Here is a 16914-nt window from a genome sequence, read left to right as displayed (position 1 = left end):
GCGATTTGAAAATAATTGAAATAAACAATATTTTAGTGTTAATTTAAAGCTTTTCATTTGTTCCTTGTATCGTAAAGTTTGTCAATATGGCTCTAGCCGTTTCTTTTTATCTAAAGTCATAAATTTGGGATAAGAAAAAGTAAAAACAGATAAGCCATGAGGCGTCTGGAAAAGATGTTGACCCATCAAAACTAAGATAAGCAGTAAGTACATCAGAAATTTTCAATTTCCTCTTTGGGTTGAATTTTCTGAATTTTGTATGCATTTTTTGTGTCATTCGGCATTTAAAGTACTAATTGAGGTACTAATATAATATTTTTCTTGATCTAATAAGGTATATTTCAATAAAGTCGAACTACAATGAAATACTACATGCAATGACTCTAAAAATTTGTTTTTTTTTTGAGTAGCAACAGCTCGAATATCTTCTACCTTTCTTTTTTTTTCATGCATGCAAAGAACCGCTTGGAGTTTTGAATGCAAATTAAGCGCTTACAAATCAACAGGCAAATTGATATACAAAAATTTCCAAAGGTAAGGATTTTTAGGATACTGAAATGTTCCATGTAAAATTTAAAGTCAATCTGAGTAATTTTACTTGACTTTTTGATAACAATATCTTTATAGTCCTGCATGTAGTGTCGTATTACCCTTACAGTAGGATTAGCAAATGCTACGGGCTAATCGGATCGACGTTTTTTCAACTATCCAAGTGTTTAATGCGATTTTAAAGTATAAAAAAATCTCAACAACTTTTTGAAATCGGTTTGAAATTGGCTCAAAATGCAGTCTAAAATTAAGGGCAGATAAATCGAAAAAAAAAACAAAATATATATATTATCTTTGTTAACCCATTTTGACCCATTTTCATTTGTGTTCTAATTTTCACATTGGAAGGTAATGTTTCTTGTTTGCATTATGATCCCGAAAACTATTATTTTTAGTTTTTCGATTGGCTTAATCCAGCACTGTCTGCGTAAGTAATTAAGATTGAAGTGATTTTAAATTAGTTTGAATTCTTACTTTCACTTCTTACTTCTTACTCGACACTAATTCGTTAGAACTCACTTTAATAACAACTCAGATTATGATTATGGAACAAAACAATGTGTTAATATTTATATATATATATATATATATATATAGATTTTTAATGTACAATAAATGCGTTCCCTTTAAGACAATTAATTGGATATTTAAAAATAAGTTTGCCTACAATTTAATCAAAAAAAAAAAAAAAAAATTTGTGTATTCATTTATGAATTCGTTTTAAGACTTTCTGTCCAACTAATAGCTGGCTGCCCAGGAACATTTATCCCAAAAAAATATGCGTTTGAGTTTGAATATGATCCAGCAGTATTGAAGACAAATGGCATAGCTTGTTTAGTTATGTGCAAAAGCTTGTTAAGCTAATATAAGTATAATAATAAATCTATTCAAAATATAAAATAATTAAAAATACAATAAAACGAATGAAATAAAAAGCTGATCATTGGCCTTTGTACATAAATAAATGTATGAAACGTAATTCTATTAAAATATTGCATATTAAATTCCAAATATATCTACAGCTAACAATAGGTATGTAAAAAAACAAAAAAAAAAAAAAACACAAAAAAAGAGAAATGGAGAGAAAACCAAGGGATTGCTTTATCACTTGATAATTATCTCAGCTGGCGGCAAAATATTATCACCGTGAAGACAATACCAAATGCTGGAATACCAAATGGTGCGATCTACCCATTCACTGCCCGCCAGAACATGACCAATAAATGGAGCATCGCGTGATCTAGACCATGTGAAAAGAAAGAAGCGAAACATTAGAGAATTGTCAAGGAGTTAATCCAGTATTAATTTACCTCATTATCTGCGATTGAGTGCGCTCCACAAACGTAATGGCCCAACTCCAAGGGAAATCGCGCTTTCGTTCACAACCCAAATACGCCGTTGAACTATGCAAGAAGATCTCACGGACTATGGTGGTTTTATCGTTCTTATCCTTCTTGGACACAACAATTTTGCCATCACGCAATTCGCATTGGAATGTTTTAAAGGCCTTTGTTCGATAGTCGGCAAAGCGTAGCTCCTTGCCCGGTGTGACTGTAGCCAAATTTTTTACAGCACGTTGCACTTCACGCAACATTTCAATGGGTCGAACCATTAGATAGTTATGCTTGCGATCCTCTTCTGGCCAGTACGACCAATTAAGTATAACATCAAACACTTTGGCATCATGATGTAAAGGTCGCTCCAGGCTATCATTCAATATGACCTCATAGAGCGTTAGCTGATGAGTGGGCAGTGCCATTTTACTAGAATATTCACGGCACAGTTCGTAGGCAGTTTTGGTGGGTGAAATTGTTGCATTCACTTGCGTCTTTTCCTATAAAATCAAAAAAATTATTTATAATATTTCGATTGAGTAGCCAAAGCCAAATCAAACACTCACCTCTGTGGTATTATCGGGATTCGGATTGAGACTAATCCAGATTTTAATATCTCCTGATTGCTTTACAGCATCTTTAAGAGTCTCTGCTGCGGCATAATACTTTTGCAGACATGCCAGCATGGCCTGCTCACGTTTCTAGATATATAGACAACATAAATATAGTAAATGGCGACCATAAAGAGACAAATATAATTACAATTTCATCGGCACTGCAGGGAAATAGATTCTTGTAAAGGGATATCAGATCACTAAGCACATCGGCCTCCTTTTGTGAATAGATGAGCTCATCGGTCTAAAGCAAAACAAAAAATAAGTTTATTAAGTTAAAATAGAGAAATCGATGTGGCGGCCGCACCTTTTTAGCTAGCAATGTTGGTCCCCATATCATGGTCAAATTTTGTACACTCATCTTGTTCTTAGCCTGCTGAGAGCTAATGAATACCAAATGACCCACAATCCGACGCAATGTCTCGTGCTCAATGGTCGAGAGACGTGCCAAAAGTTCTTTGTAGATGGGTATCTTCTCGGTGGCCACAGCCAATTCGGTAACAAAGACAAAACTATCGGTTAGCTTGCCCAGCAAGCGCTCTGGCAAATCCCGCATGAAACGTTTCAGCACATTGGCCACATCGTGCTCGTTGTACTCATTTCGTGTGATCTCCACATTAAAGGCATCCGCTCGAAAGGCGCTCATCAATTTGTGCATGGAATTTTCTGATCCAGACTTGCGATAAATACCCTCAGACATGGAACCATGAATATAGACAAAGTTAATACACTTATCCACAATAACCGGGACATCGTAACGTGTCAATTGTTGATCGGCCAGTGAGAAGCTATTATTATGGGCCACCTCTCGAATAATATGGCGCCAGATTTTCGTCTCGCGTGCCGAACTCATGATCATATAAACTGAATAGGGTGGACAGTCTATCATAAGCATTGGTCCGCTTTCCACATGAAGATTATCAATGGATTCATCGCTCTCCTTAAGCACTAAAGATACGAAAATTATAAATGAAATCGATTCAAACAACATTTTCTTAGGATCACTTCTCCTCACCTATGCAACGCGCCTTTCTCAAGTCCATTTTCTCAACATTTCCATTCGACTCGCTGACAAAGATTAAACGACGCTGACTCTTGCGCAATACCAACCAAGTGCCGCTCCATTCAGATGTAATGGAATTCTGCAAGTATTTCAAAATTAAAATCTCAATCGTTTCGACGTGAATGTAAAATTTACCTTTAGATAACACCAGCCAGCTCTATAATAATGACAAGTATATTTCACGGGCAAACTATTGGTCAGACTCTCAAGTATCTTTTGCATCCAGACGCCTCGTTCGGATTCCTTGCCGACACCATAGAGATGAGCCACCCGCTGTTGCTTCACATTGCCCGACGCATTGCTGGTCATGACCAAATTCGGATTGGAGGACATATTATCGCTGCCACTGCCATTCTTTGGCTGCGATGTGGTAATCTCAAAGCAATAGAAATGCGTTGCACTATCCGTGACGCGGCTGTTGCTAACACATTGGACCGTAGTGATGGTGTCCAAGGGTATGGTTTCTCTTGCCGTTTTCATCTCTTGATCGAGATAAGTCTGAAATTGTCGCTCTCTAAGAATTGCCTTGCGATTCTGCATCTCTTTGAGTATGTCTTCGACAACGCCGGACGGAAAACGCACCAGGGGACCCTCATAGCGGACCAGCAGAGGCGATAGACTGGGCCGTGGAACCATTTGTAGGGCCACCTTCACATCCGATTGCCGCTGGGCGCCTGCCTTAAAGCTGGTTCTCCGCTTCATGGCATCCATGCGGAATTTCACATTCGAAATGGCATTCATTGTCTGACGGATTCGCGAGCTGAGTGTAAACCGATTTTCGTTTGATGATGCTGATGGTGACTGACCTCCGGCTGCTGCTCCTGCTCCTGAGCCGGACGTGGGAGAATTGCCACCAATGGCTTCTAGATAAGTGGGCGGACTATCACCCTCGATTTGTGTCTTTGTGGCTGTAGCCGTAGATGTGGATGGTCCGGTAGCGGTGGATGTTTCGCCTACAAACCAATTGGTGCGATGTCGTGAGGGCGCCGATAGGTCAACGACAGTTGTTCCCCCAGCTGCTGATTTATCCTCCAGTCGACTGAGGAATGGCTTAGCTCGCTGCTCCAGCTGTTCATCTTCATCCAACTCCTCCATACTGTCACTCAATAGATGGGCATTTTGATGGACTATTTGGGGAATATTCTGTGAAGAAGATATGCAAACGGAGCTAGTGGGTTCCTCCTCGGAAGTGCACATGCTAACATCATCTTGCTCTCGCTTCAATGATCCATAGGTATCCTCCTCGAGCAGATGTTCGAGCAGAAGTAGCTCATTGCTCTTGTTGGAACGAGCCAGAGTGGAGGATTTGCTCATCAGGGGATCAAACTCTTCAATCAGATCTTGTGGTGGCGCTCCCGCCCAACCGCCAACAGCTCCATCATTGCTATCCAATTCCCCATCTTCGTTTATGCAGCTCAACTCTGGCTGGGGGATTAACATATTCCCAGGCGCCACTGTGGCCATTTCAAAAAGTTTGCCGTAGGTGGCCTCCTGATTGACATAGACGGGTTCCGGTGAGGAGGATTCACCCTCCTCACCACCAGACTCGTTACCATCCTCGCCATAGAACTCCCATGAGTCACTACGCTCGGGTTTGGGAGCGCGAGCCTCTTCGGCCTTTATGTTTGCCTTAATTAGCAGCGACTCTTCCCGTTCGGCCAGCTCTGCAGCCCGATTCAGTTCTTGCAGCTCCGCCGAAGTGGCCACCTGTGGTCGCCTCAGTTGTATGTGCTCGTAGTTCTTACGACGTTTCTGACGGGCCGGCGGCTGCACTGCAGCAGCCTGCAAACGTATATGTTCCGGTTGCTGCGACAATCTAGGCGCCGGGAATGTGGGCATGGGCAGTCCAGGTGACTCATCGCCATTGCAGGAAGATGAACCGCTCACAGAATCAACCAGGGCACGTGGCTGGCCCTTATTACGCAATTGGACGACTTGAGCGGCCTCCTGTGCCAGATTGCGGACCATCGGTGCAGAACGTGGTGGCGACGGTCGTACCTTCAAAGCTTCATCGTAGCTGGGCGGTTGTCCGCTGCCCAAGGACTTTGGTACCTCATAGGCGCCACTATCTTCAGCTGCCTGCTGCTCCTTGGTCTCGCTGAGATCGGTCAAAGCTGCATTACGATTCAACGGACTAGAGAACTGAATCGTATTGAAGACATCCGTATTCGGCATTGTCTGACGTCGCTCTATATCCAATTCCAGTGACCTCTCCGACACATCTGCGTCTGTTTCTTTGCCATCTCGTGATCCCTTGCCCAATGTGAAATTCGAACCAAATCGTTTGCCGGCATGCTTCAACCGGACTCCGGCATCCGTACTGAGATTACTAAGCGCCTCCGTTGAGCTCTTCAGATTCCTGTCTAAGCGCTTCCTGGCCCCCTTCGCTTTCACAGTCAGACGTTCGCCTATGGCTTCGCCCAACAGTTTCGATGTGGTTCCCAGGGAGCGCAATAGATTGCTACATGGAAAATTAAAAAGAATTCCACATTATTAATTATTATATATCAAGTCACAATACCCACAACCTGGCGGTTAGTCAAGAAGAAGGAGGAAAAGATCCCAGCTCTACTTCTAAAAATAAATGTTAATGTAATTCAACACAAAATCTATTACATATACCGAGGAGTACCGAGGAGTACCGAGGATAAACGATCCGAGCATAATTTATTACACTTTGTTATTGATCTTGAAAAATGGGCAGACTATTTTTAAACACGCCTTCGGAACTAGCGGAAGTTCAACTCTCTATAATTAGAGTAAGAGAGGCGTCTGCAATGCAAATGTCATCCAGAACCGAAAAAATAGGGAAACATTTCCATTTCTAATAATAGAACATAGATCAAAGGCGATGAGAAAGTGGGGGAGGGGTGACTGATTTATATAGTAAAATGGAAAAGGAAATAAATGAAAAGTACAAACGGAACAGGAAAAACAGCCGAAAGAAAATTGTGGAAAAAATTCATTTTGCTAAACAAAAATCCAAACCGAAATGTATTTACTTCAAGTTAATTCAAATCGTATTTGTCTGTAGTTCACTATTTGTTGCTATCTTGAATTATCAAACACTAAAAGAAGATACAGATATATGTAATTCAAATTTTCCAGTTTAAAGTCATCTGAATAAAACATGCTCAGCCGATTTGAGTACGATTATATAATCGTACTTATATAGTTCTAGGAATACTGGACTTATTTTTTAGTTGGCTTCTTCCATCTCTAAGCCAGCTCGGATAAAAACCAAAATATAAGTTTTCGGAATCATAGTCCAAATTATAAGATCATTTTTATTGTTTATGGAATAATTTGCTATTTTTTTTTTGCTTCGCTTGATAAATTCAAAATTAAATTTAAAAACATTGAAATGGGACAACATTTTTGAGAATCTGTTAAAATTTGGGAACGTTCTAGATTTGCAAAGTTAAGAGTTTTGAACAATTTTCAGAATTTTTGTTAACAAGATCTTTGAACAAAATTCCGGCACTGCTTGGCGCCCATTCGATTTCAGAGCCTAAAACGCGACAACTTCGCTACGGCCCTGATCCGAATATATTACTGAATAATCTGGAATCAAGATGGAACTACTACAGACTATCAAACAAGTACATAGATACATATGTTAAAAACACTCTGCTTATATAATAATATTAAAAATCTACAAAATATATATTACAATTTTCGTTAAGATCAAATTTTCTTTCCAGAAGCCAAAAACCAAAAAGGAAAAATCATGCCATTACAGTCTACAGGGAAATTCCAAAACCAATATTAAAAATTTTAAGTCCCTTTATGAGTGGTGCCTCAGGTGGTGGGTGGGTGGTTGTTTTACGAGTACCTGTGTGGGTGTGTGTGTGTGCAACCATAACCACATTTAGAGGGTTGGGGTAAAGGGTTATTTTGGCTACCTAAAATTTTCACCATTTTTTTTCTTTTGGGTTAGGAATTTTAAGTTTAAGAACCCATGAGAAGGTAATTTTCTTTCGTGTGCCAAATAATATGTATGTATATACATTAGAAAAATAGGAAGAATAAGAAACACTTTGAAGTGGGGAATAGAGAATGTGACGAAAGTTTACTTGTCATTGTTGGATGAATGCTCCGCAGACTGTTCAGAGGACTGTTCAGTGGAGGATTGCGCTCCATCCACTGATTCAGAGTCAGATTCGTGATCTTGATCTTCATGATCATCTATATCCAATTGTTGTTGATCATGCTCATCCATATCTAGTACGTACCCGGGTGATGGTGATTTATATTTGCCACTCTTCTGCGAGCTCTCACTGCAATTGAGTGAACCGTTCGAAGTGTAACGCGACTGAACCCCATCCTCATCCTCCCCACCATCCACATCCACATCCTGATCATCGCCTACGTGTGCTGCAGTGTTGGCACTTGTCGTGGAAAACTCACTGGATATGGAATAACGTTGTTCACGCGCTCTCCTCGATTCCAATTGTACGTTTAACGTTTTTGGGGGCACCAAAGGAGCTGTTCGCATTGGAGTTCTCATTGCACTGGCTCCTGCTGCATCCACATTCCCATCTTGTCCTGCAGTTCGTTGACGTGGCGCTGGTTTTGGTGTGGCATAGATTGGTTGCATTCCAATTCCATTATCAACATTCTCATTGGCATCTGGACTATAGATCGGTTGTAATAATTGCTCATCGCCATTTTGTTGTTGGGATTTTAGGAGTAATTTATTTTGACTACTTGTGGCCAATTGTTTATCTTGGCAATTGTCGTGTAAATTTTCTGCATCAATATTTAATTTCTTATTCAAATTGGTATTAATCTTTATGTTGTTGTTGTTGTTATTATTGTTGTTTTGGCTTCTTAATTCGATATTCTCATAGTTGGAAGGTCGCAACTCCGGGTAGAGACGACGTGGCGCCGGCACGGGTCGTGCCTGTATGCCGGCTGCCTGCTCCATGCCAAAACTGTAAAGAGAGAGACAGAAAAAAGAGATTAGGATAAATTATTAAGACCATGGCTTACAAGTAGGCAAAGACAATAAATCCAGTTGACCTTCAATTGGAATACCTAGGGCCAGAATAAGTCCTGTTGTTACTACCTAGCAAACGGATGTACCTGCTGATTTTTGCAACTAAGCCATCTACCTAACTTTAGGTAGTCATCCCTTCGTACAGGTCAGAATTCCTCTTCTTTTTTGTTTGTATATATTTGCTCATTTTTGCCAATATTGCACACATTTCACTTGATCACTTTGAGGTAATAACATGTCCGCATCATCGTTTCTAACAATTGCCACATTTTACACGTTTGTGCAATTCTTGGTCAACTTTTGGCAGCATTTGGTGAGCAAATTCAATAGCACACTCTCAAAGGAAACAAAACAACAAATCATGGAGAAAGAGCAACAACAACAAGAACACAAGAAGCAGGAATATGCCAAAATTGAACTACTCCATCAGATGCTAGTCAGGCAACATTTAGAGCAGTTGGAACAGCATCGTCTCATACGTTTGGCCAATTCAAGAAGACGCAGCAATCCGACAATGTGCCGACAGTAATTATACAATCTAATCTAATTATATAAACTAATTTAAGTAGCAATTATGCAAATATTAGGTATATATTGTAAATAGACAAATCAAATTGACGATATTCAATTTATGTATAAACGCAGAAGGCAAAATAAAATAGAAAACAAGGTGAAAATTAAAGACACGTGTTTACTTCCTTTCATTCAACAAAAATCAGCAAACGTTTGAACATAATTGCCGACACTTTTGCTTTCACTTTCAAGATAGATACAGAGAGAGAGAGAGAGAGAGATAGAGAGAAAGGAAAGAAAATCAAAATGAAGCTTCAATCGATCAACAATTTTCTAGGGTTTTCGAAAGCCTATGATAAATATGTGATCTGTGTATATGTAAATAAAGATGAAACTGATTTATATATACGATCAGGATATAAATTTTCAGGTTTAGAGTTTCGTGCATCGACATTTTAGCAATTCAAGCAGTAAAAAAATGATCTTACTTCCAAAAGAATCGGCAACTGATTCGATCATACATTTTAAATGGATTATTATCAACAACAAACTTTGTTATTGGCAACTCTTATTTTGCACAGTGCACTTCCATTTAAAGGCCAGTAACATATCTGTATAGATTTGTCCACTTTTACTTTCTTCTTTTGCATTTCCGCCTGTTTATTTGTTTATTTGTTTGTTTGTTTGTGTCTGTTGCAAGTTCTCTGAACTTTTCAACTCTCAACAATGCCAACGGCCAGTCGATGGATGTCTCCGCCTCAATTTGTTGTACGCTTAAGTGGGCACCCAGTCCCCCAGTACACGACTTAAAACATGAGAATGCTCTGTGTGTATTTCTGGTTTTAACTTGAACTCCTTCTATTACTGATTTTGTTTTATAAAATGTTTTAATGAACTTGTTGTTGTTGTTGTCCATTCTCTTCATTGATTGAACGTTCATGAATCATATAATCAGTGTTCGCTCTCTCTTTCTCTTACTGGACGTGGTGCACATGCTCAAATGACTATTTTACAAGGAATATACATATATCAATATGTATATAGAATATATATGGCTATAGCTAGGCGGCGATGATTAATCGGAAAACTGCGTTACGCTCTCTTAAACACGAACACAAAGCAAAGTGAATCAATCGTATAAGAATAAAATATATATACATATATAGTTAGTATACCAGATACAGATATCGTTTTATATTTATAGTGCAGACGCCGAGGCAAAAGTCGAGATAACACAGTGACTCTTGGTAACTGTGTACAGGAATCTGCGGTTGATACTATTCTTGAAACGGAAACAATTAGTAGAAGGGTACTCAGCGGTCAGTCCCTTTAGTTTTCCATTCATTATCATTTCCATTTTCAGTCCTTAATAGATTAACAGCATAGATTATCAGAAAGCTTTGATAAAACGACTCTTTCGCTTTTAAAAAACAGCAAATATTTTTATAATGGCTAATCATAGAGATCTCAAATCAATTAAGTTTTAAACATTTAAGGATTTTAAGACGCTTTTGTAATAAACGCATTGGATCGGAGAGGGACTCTTTTGAAATTGTCACAAAATGCCATATCGTTGGATAATAAGCTTTAAATCTGCAAATTCATTGCATTTGCTTCATAGGATCTCTACATCAATCAATTTACAGTCATAACAGAAATTTAGGATCACTTTATTTTTCATTCTTTAATTCTGTTTTTTAGGCCATCATCAAATAAAGCATTAGCATTTCAAAGTGGGGGCCAATTGAAATTCTGATTTTACCTTTCTTTAAATTATATATATCAGAATAGGTAAATGTTACAGGCCCCACGCTATCAGAGCGCTGTCAAAAGATGTAAATATGATTACTGAAAAGTTCAGTGTTCTAAAATATCTTTCAATCTACGTTAAAATATTTAAAATCTATACATCCATGATCTAGTATAGATCAACCGTGTCAATCTGTGGGCGAGGCCACAGCCAAATGTTGCACATGTGGTGAATTCTCGGGCGAAAAATGAGGGTAATCTCCTCTAGGTAAAACGATTATTTAGCTCTCAAAGAGGTGGCAGGCAGTGACCCAATCGAAATCGAAGCAGTTTTGTCTCTCGAAATGTACGAAATATATTTTGGCACACTGTTGCCTACCTATGTATGTATATATTAGTGAAAATCTGCTATTCGATGTGTGACTACTCCGAAATTGTTTTTCAAGTAAAGTTTTATCGACGTTTTCGATTATCTGCTCCATGATGTTTTTGTACTATAAATACAAACGAACATACACATTTATGTACATATGTACATACATATGTAAGTGCAGATTTCATTGGTTTGAATCATTTTAATATGTATTATTATTGTCTGGCAAGGCCATTGTCCGGTTGTCGAGGTTCTTTTTGTAATCAGAATAAGAATGGGCCCCACCACATTTTAATGTAACAGAATATATTCGCAATGTATTCAATGGTTTGAGTTTTCAGTTGGCTCTGATGAATGATACTTTACTCTGGGCCTTATCAGACTCCAACTATAGTTATTAGCCCAACGCAAATGTTTACCAAATGTCAATTAACTGAAACAGAATGTATATATGTACACACATACAAACACTGTGATCATGGGTCCATATTTTTTCGCAATATGCACAATATATGAACACAAATTTGTGAGTAAGTACATAGGTTTGTATATTTATTCTTTCCAGAATTTGTGCTGAACAAAGCAATATTTTGAACAATATGGAAACCAGATATGTGTATTAATCATTATTTTCAATTATTAACAAAACCAAAGTAATCGAAATAATTTCAACGAAAGTCTGGCAAAGTCAGGGCAATATCAAAAACTTATTTATTCGTTGTACTTTAGAAAGTATCTATTATAATATCGTGAATACTTGAGAATCATTTGTGGCTTAAGCTCGTTACAAAATACAAATTTTGAAATATATAAAATCTATAGGTTTAGTAATATTTAATTAGTTGGGCATAATGTGCAGATTTGCTATATAAGGCTCAACTAAATGTAATTGGCTCTTCTCTCGGATTGCTATTATTATTATTTTCGCTAATTGTCCATTGGCATTGTCAACACAAACAAAAATTGTTCATTGTCATTTGAAATAAGATCTCTGTTTGGAAACAGATCGCCGACGCGACCGTTTCATATGTTATTCATACAAAATAATGTATATACAAGCCGCCAATTGAAGCAGTTTTATAACGCATCAGTGGGGACGGACTTGAGTGATTCATCCAAACACTTGTTGTTCTCTCCATCCTCGCAATCGCCCTCTTTCTCTTTTTTTATTGTTTGTTTTTTAATATTTGTGGCAATTGCAGCATTTCCCTTCACATGGACCATGTGAATCATTTTGATATGGCTTTAATGTTTATGCTTGGCCATTGAAATAAAAAGATATCGAAGTGTATATGTACTTTACTGGACTTTATTCTGATATGGCTGCGACTTTTGAATACACTAATTGAAAACCGAAATGTACAGAAACATTTTATTTACTCTCTACTGCCCTTAACTTTGGTTTTAATGAGTTGTTCATGAGATTTATTCATTATGACCCACAAAATATTATAGATACAAACAAATATACCCACGTCTACTCATCTTACTTATTCAAGCAACATTCATATTCGAATACAAAACATTCAGTTCTATATTCTTTGTATGTATTCGAATGGACATAAGATATGTATATTTTATAATTTGAATAAATTGTCAGAAAATTAAGAGAAACATATAAGCGAATGAATCTGTGTAACTGAATGAATAAATGATTTTTTAACAACTTAGAGTACTTTAAAGTTCTTTTACATCAATACAAATTAATCCATACATGACTCACAAAGGCGAAGTATAGAAAGTTCAAATATTTAAATAATTAATTATGTTTTTCAGTAGTAGTCAACAGTACTCAATTAATTTCATTGATTTGATTAAATGAAGCATTGAAAATAAGAATAAACTAAATAAATAAATTAGTCGACTATTGTGCAAATGAATGAGTTCAACTACACTTGTATATATTCAATTTTAGTATTTAGTCCCATTCATTGAATTTATTATGCCATTGAATGTCTCCAGTATCGATTTGAATGCAGCTGGCAATTACATTCATCACTTGTTTTGCTCAGTGTATGAAAAGCGATGAGACAACATCAGAGTATTTCTTTTTTTTCTTTCTATATTGCAGTATTTACTGCAGTTACTCCTGTTCTCATGTGACATTGGCTAGAGAGAATGTGAGTACCGTTGGAGTGGTCAACAGAATGTTGCCATGGCCCCAATTACAGTGTCCAACATACATGAGTTTCATTCACACCCAGAAATGAAACTTGACATTCGGTAACCAAATGCCAAAATTCTAGTTCTTTCTTGGTCATCTTGAGATTCTAAGCAAAAACAGTTTGGGCGAAAAACTAAACTAAACCAACCTTAAAATACATTTAACGATTTATGTAATAAATCCCACCATATTTGTTAAGACCGGGTGAAATGCGTTAACACAATTATTACACAAACATTTTCTTTACATAGTGAAAATGTGAATTGTTAAGAAAAGTTACCACAAATCAGAGGCGGATTTAAGTGACATGTGGGCCCAAAGATACTTAAATTGCTGTCAATGCTCCAAACAGATGAAACCAAGTGAATAAACGATGGAAATATTCAAAAACTTTAAGTATTCTAAGCTAAGTATTCACAGTAGGTCAATGAATGAATAATTGAAACTATTCATTTAAATATTAACATTATTTAAAGTGCATAGACGTCTACTACTAAATAATTGAATTCTTCATTGAAATAATTTAATATTCTAAAATTAGTCATTTTATTTTCGAATTTAGCTTGACTAAAACTGGCGATAAAAATAATAATGTTGCTTGATAACCCTTAAATATATTTTAAAAACTTTACACTTACAAACATTTAACATAAGTAGCACTTAATAAAAATTTCAGTCTATGTGATTTTGTCTTTTGGGCTACCTGCAACCCGTAATGCGGCCCTGTGTTAACCAAGAGTTGATTGCCAAGTTGTTTGACAACTTTTTTTCTTGTCACAGTTTCCATCGATTTGTACGCCGAGGCAGACGCGAAACACTTTGCGATGCGTTGCGCCTGCGCGGAAGGGGGTAAGATGGAATACTAGGGCAAAGCTTGATTAGCCGATAAAGAATTATGTACACACACACACAGATACACACACACAAACTTATAATTCGTTCTGGGCTTGTCCAGACGGCAACGGTGGAACCAGTTCATGGATTCAGTCAGACGAGGGCTAGTTCAATAGATAGCGGGTCTTTAGCATGGAGTCTTTACTGTAACATCCGCTGATTTTGCAAGATAGTCACAAATTTTAAGGAAATTGCTATTTGAACGATCACACCGATTGGCGATTATATGAGCACTTCAAATGCGTATACAAACATACATATACTTATATGTACATATATGTAGCCTCTTGAACAATCAAACATAGCTAATTTACTTACGAAGAAACCCTCGTAAAACGTAAATTAAATAAATACTTTTGAAATCTGAAACTCGGTTTCCTTGCTTATTTGATTAAATAATTTAGCTTTAGAGTTTTTTAGCCAAGGAAAGTTTAAACCAAAACAAAAATAAAAATGTATGCCAGCAACAACAACAACAATGAGAGAATGTCAGCAACCTAATATGTTTATAATTGTTTAAATTGCCCAAAACACACAACAACAACAACAAAAGAAACGTTTCAAAAAAGTGAGAATCACACAATTTGACCCAGGGAGAGAACAACAACCACAAGAGGTGTGTGTGTGTGTGTGAAGACAGTTTGGACAGCTGACTCTTTTGTTGTGCCATTTTGGCGAGTGTGTCATAACGGTTAAACGATTCTCTTGCACCACTGTGCCCCCCTCCCGACAGTCCAGTGCAAAAATTAGACCAAAGAGCTGTTAGAAAAAATGTAAGCAAGTGCAGCATAAAATGAAGATTGACACAAGAGCAAAAAACAAAACAAAAAAAAAAAACAATTAAAAAAAGTATTTAAACATTTTTTAAAAGTAAAATCACCACCAACTTGAATGTATTTTTCAATAATTAATAATTTAAAACCAGTTGAAAATGTTCAAACAAATTGCCAGATGAAAATTAAATAACTAACAAATGACTATTGCTTTTTATTTGAAAACAAAACAAAAAGAACAATAATTTTTATTAGTTTTGCTAAACAAAACAAAAGTTGTAAATTTGTTTAAATTTTACAACTTCACCCATAATCATTATTTTAAAAGTTACAAAAATTAAGATTATTATTTCTTCAAAGTGCCAAAACAAAAATAAATAAACTCTAATTGCAGTTTTACATTTTTCAAATATCAATTAGTTGTAATAGTTTAAAGGTTGCTAAAGGTAAACAATTTATTCAATTTAAAAACAAAACAACTTCATATTTCATTACTTTGAACAAAACAAAAAAGAACAGATGGCCCCAAATAAACGATAACCTGGCCACAAAAAGGTTTATAGATCAAGATTAATAGATGTTCAAGCCAAAAGCAAAATAGAACTCAAAGATTGTCGAGACAACAGAAAAAAAAAAACAAAGAATGCAATTTTAAGTGGATAGAGTTAAACCGGACCCGCATTCTATAGATAAGAAAAAAGCCGCAAAAACAAAATTTCAAACGTATTGCAAAGATATCAAAGGCAAGACAGAGAACGAGCGTGTCCAATATCAAAAAAGAGAGAGCCGCAGAAAGAGAGAGATTAATTGAGAGATAGCCAAATAAGTTGTTGTTGTTGTTGCTGCTTTTTTGTATTGATTGATATTCATGAGATACTTTTACCTTTCGCTTTCACATCTGAACAATAACAATTATCGAAAAACAAAACTAAAATTTAAATGGAGAGTTTTAGTGTCAATTCGAGTCGTTTGGACTCGGAATAAACACTTTTTAGCTAGATAATTACGGTTGCTCTTTTTAAGTGAACAATTTTATTTATTTATGGTTTCCCGAATGATTCATTTCTACATACTACATACACAGCCAACTATCAAATACACACACGCACACACACACACACACACAACAGACACAAACGCAGACACTGAGTTCTGTTTATCAATGTGAAATAAGAGATCGTTTCAATGTAGTAAAATATGCTGGTAGAGTAACCGTAAGGGAGTGGTAAAAAGTTGGTGGGGTGCAGCATTATTTACTATGACAAAACACAACAACAAAATAAAACAAAACTAAACGCAAAAAAAAAACATATTTATATATATGTGTATATACACATATAGATATCAATCTTTAATGCATACGTACTTAGCACTTGTCACTAATGCAGCAACAACTATGCGTATTAGTTAATTGTTGTTGGAAAATCATGACCGCAGCAAACACAACAATAACAATAACAACAGGTTGTTCAGTTCTTTGTTTCAACTTCTGCACATATGTATATACACTTATAAGTAAATATGCATTTCTATATATATAATTATATATTCACAATTAAACAAAGTATTTTGCATACATAAATAACTTGCACTTAAAAATAATTGCACATTTCTGGAATATTTTTTTGTTTGTATATTATTTTTTTTTTTGAATTTCAACTTTATTCGGTTTTCTTCTTCATGGCTCGAGCGATCGCACAACCGTTGTCGATGTGAGTAAAATGTTTTCTGTGTTATTAGAGATGGACAAAGGATCGATAGCACGTTCGATAACATTGGTTATTTGATCGCAAAATGATTGATATTTTGTTGATTTTTTTTATCGAAATTCATTTTTGTTTTTGAAGATACATTATAATTATTAATAGTAAAAATAGTAAATCATA

The 16914-nt window shown here is 36.4% G+C and overlaps 1 protein-coding gene across 2 annotated transcripts; it reads right to left on the bottom strand.

Moving 5' to 3' along the window:
* Positions 1 to 1153: 1153 nt before the first annotated feature.
* LOC6649293 lies at positions 1154 to 16848 on the bottom strand. Of its 2 annotated transcripts, none has more exons than XM_023179568.2 (9): positions 16395 to 16848; positions 7637 to 8497; positions 3696 to 6021; positions 3513 to 3639; positions 2805 to 3445; positions 2646 to 2741; positions 2450 to 2584; positions 1860 to 2383; positions 1154 to 1789 (listed from the first exon to the last, which is right to left on the bottom strand). In XM_023179568.2, exons 2-9 carry the CDS (start codon positions 8488 to 8490, stop codon positions 1654 to 1656), a joined length of 4839 nt encoding a protein of 1612 aa, XP_023035336.1. In that variant the 5' UTR covers positions 8491 to 8497; positions 16395 to 16848; the 3' UTR covers positions 1154 to 1653. The 2 variants fall into 2 exon arrangements, with proteins under 2 accessions (XP_023035336.1, XP_023035337.1); XM_023179569.2 differs by having other exon boundaries at positions 7796 to 8497; positions 16395 to 16847.
* Between the last annotated feature and the right edge of the window lie 66 nt (positions 16849 to 16914).

The sequence above is a fragment of the Drosophila willistoni genome, assembly GCF_018902025.1.
Source record: "Drosophila willistoni isolate 14030-0811.24 chromosome XL unlocalized genomic scaffold, UCI_dwil_1.1 Seg141, whole genome shotgun sequence".
In the NCBI taxonomy this organism is placed as follows: Eukaryota; Metazoa; Arthropoda; class Insecta; order Diptera; family Drosophilidae; genus Drosophila; species Drosophila willistoni.
This window is presented reverse-complemented; position numbering and strand designations above follow the sequence as displayed.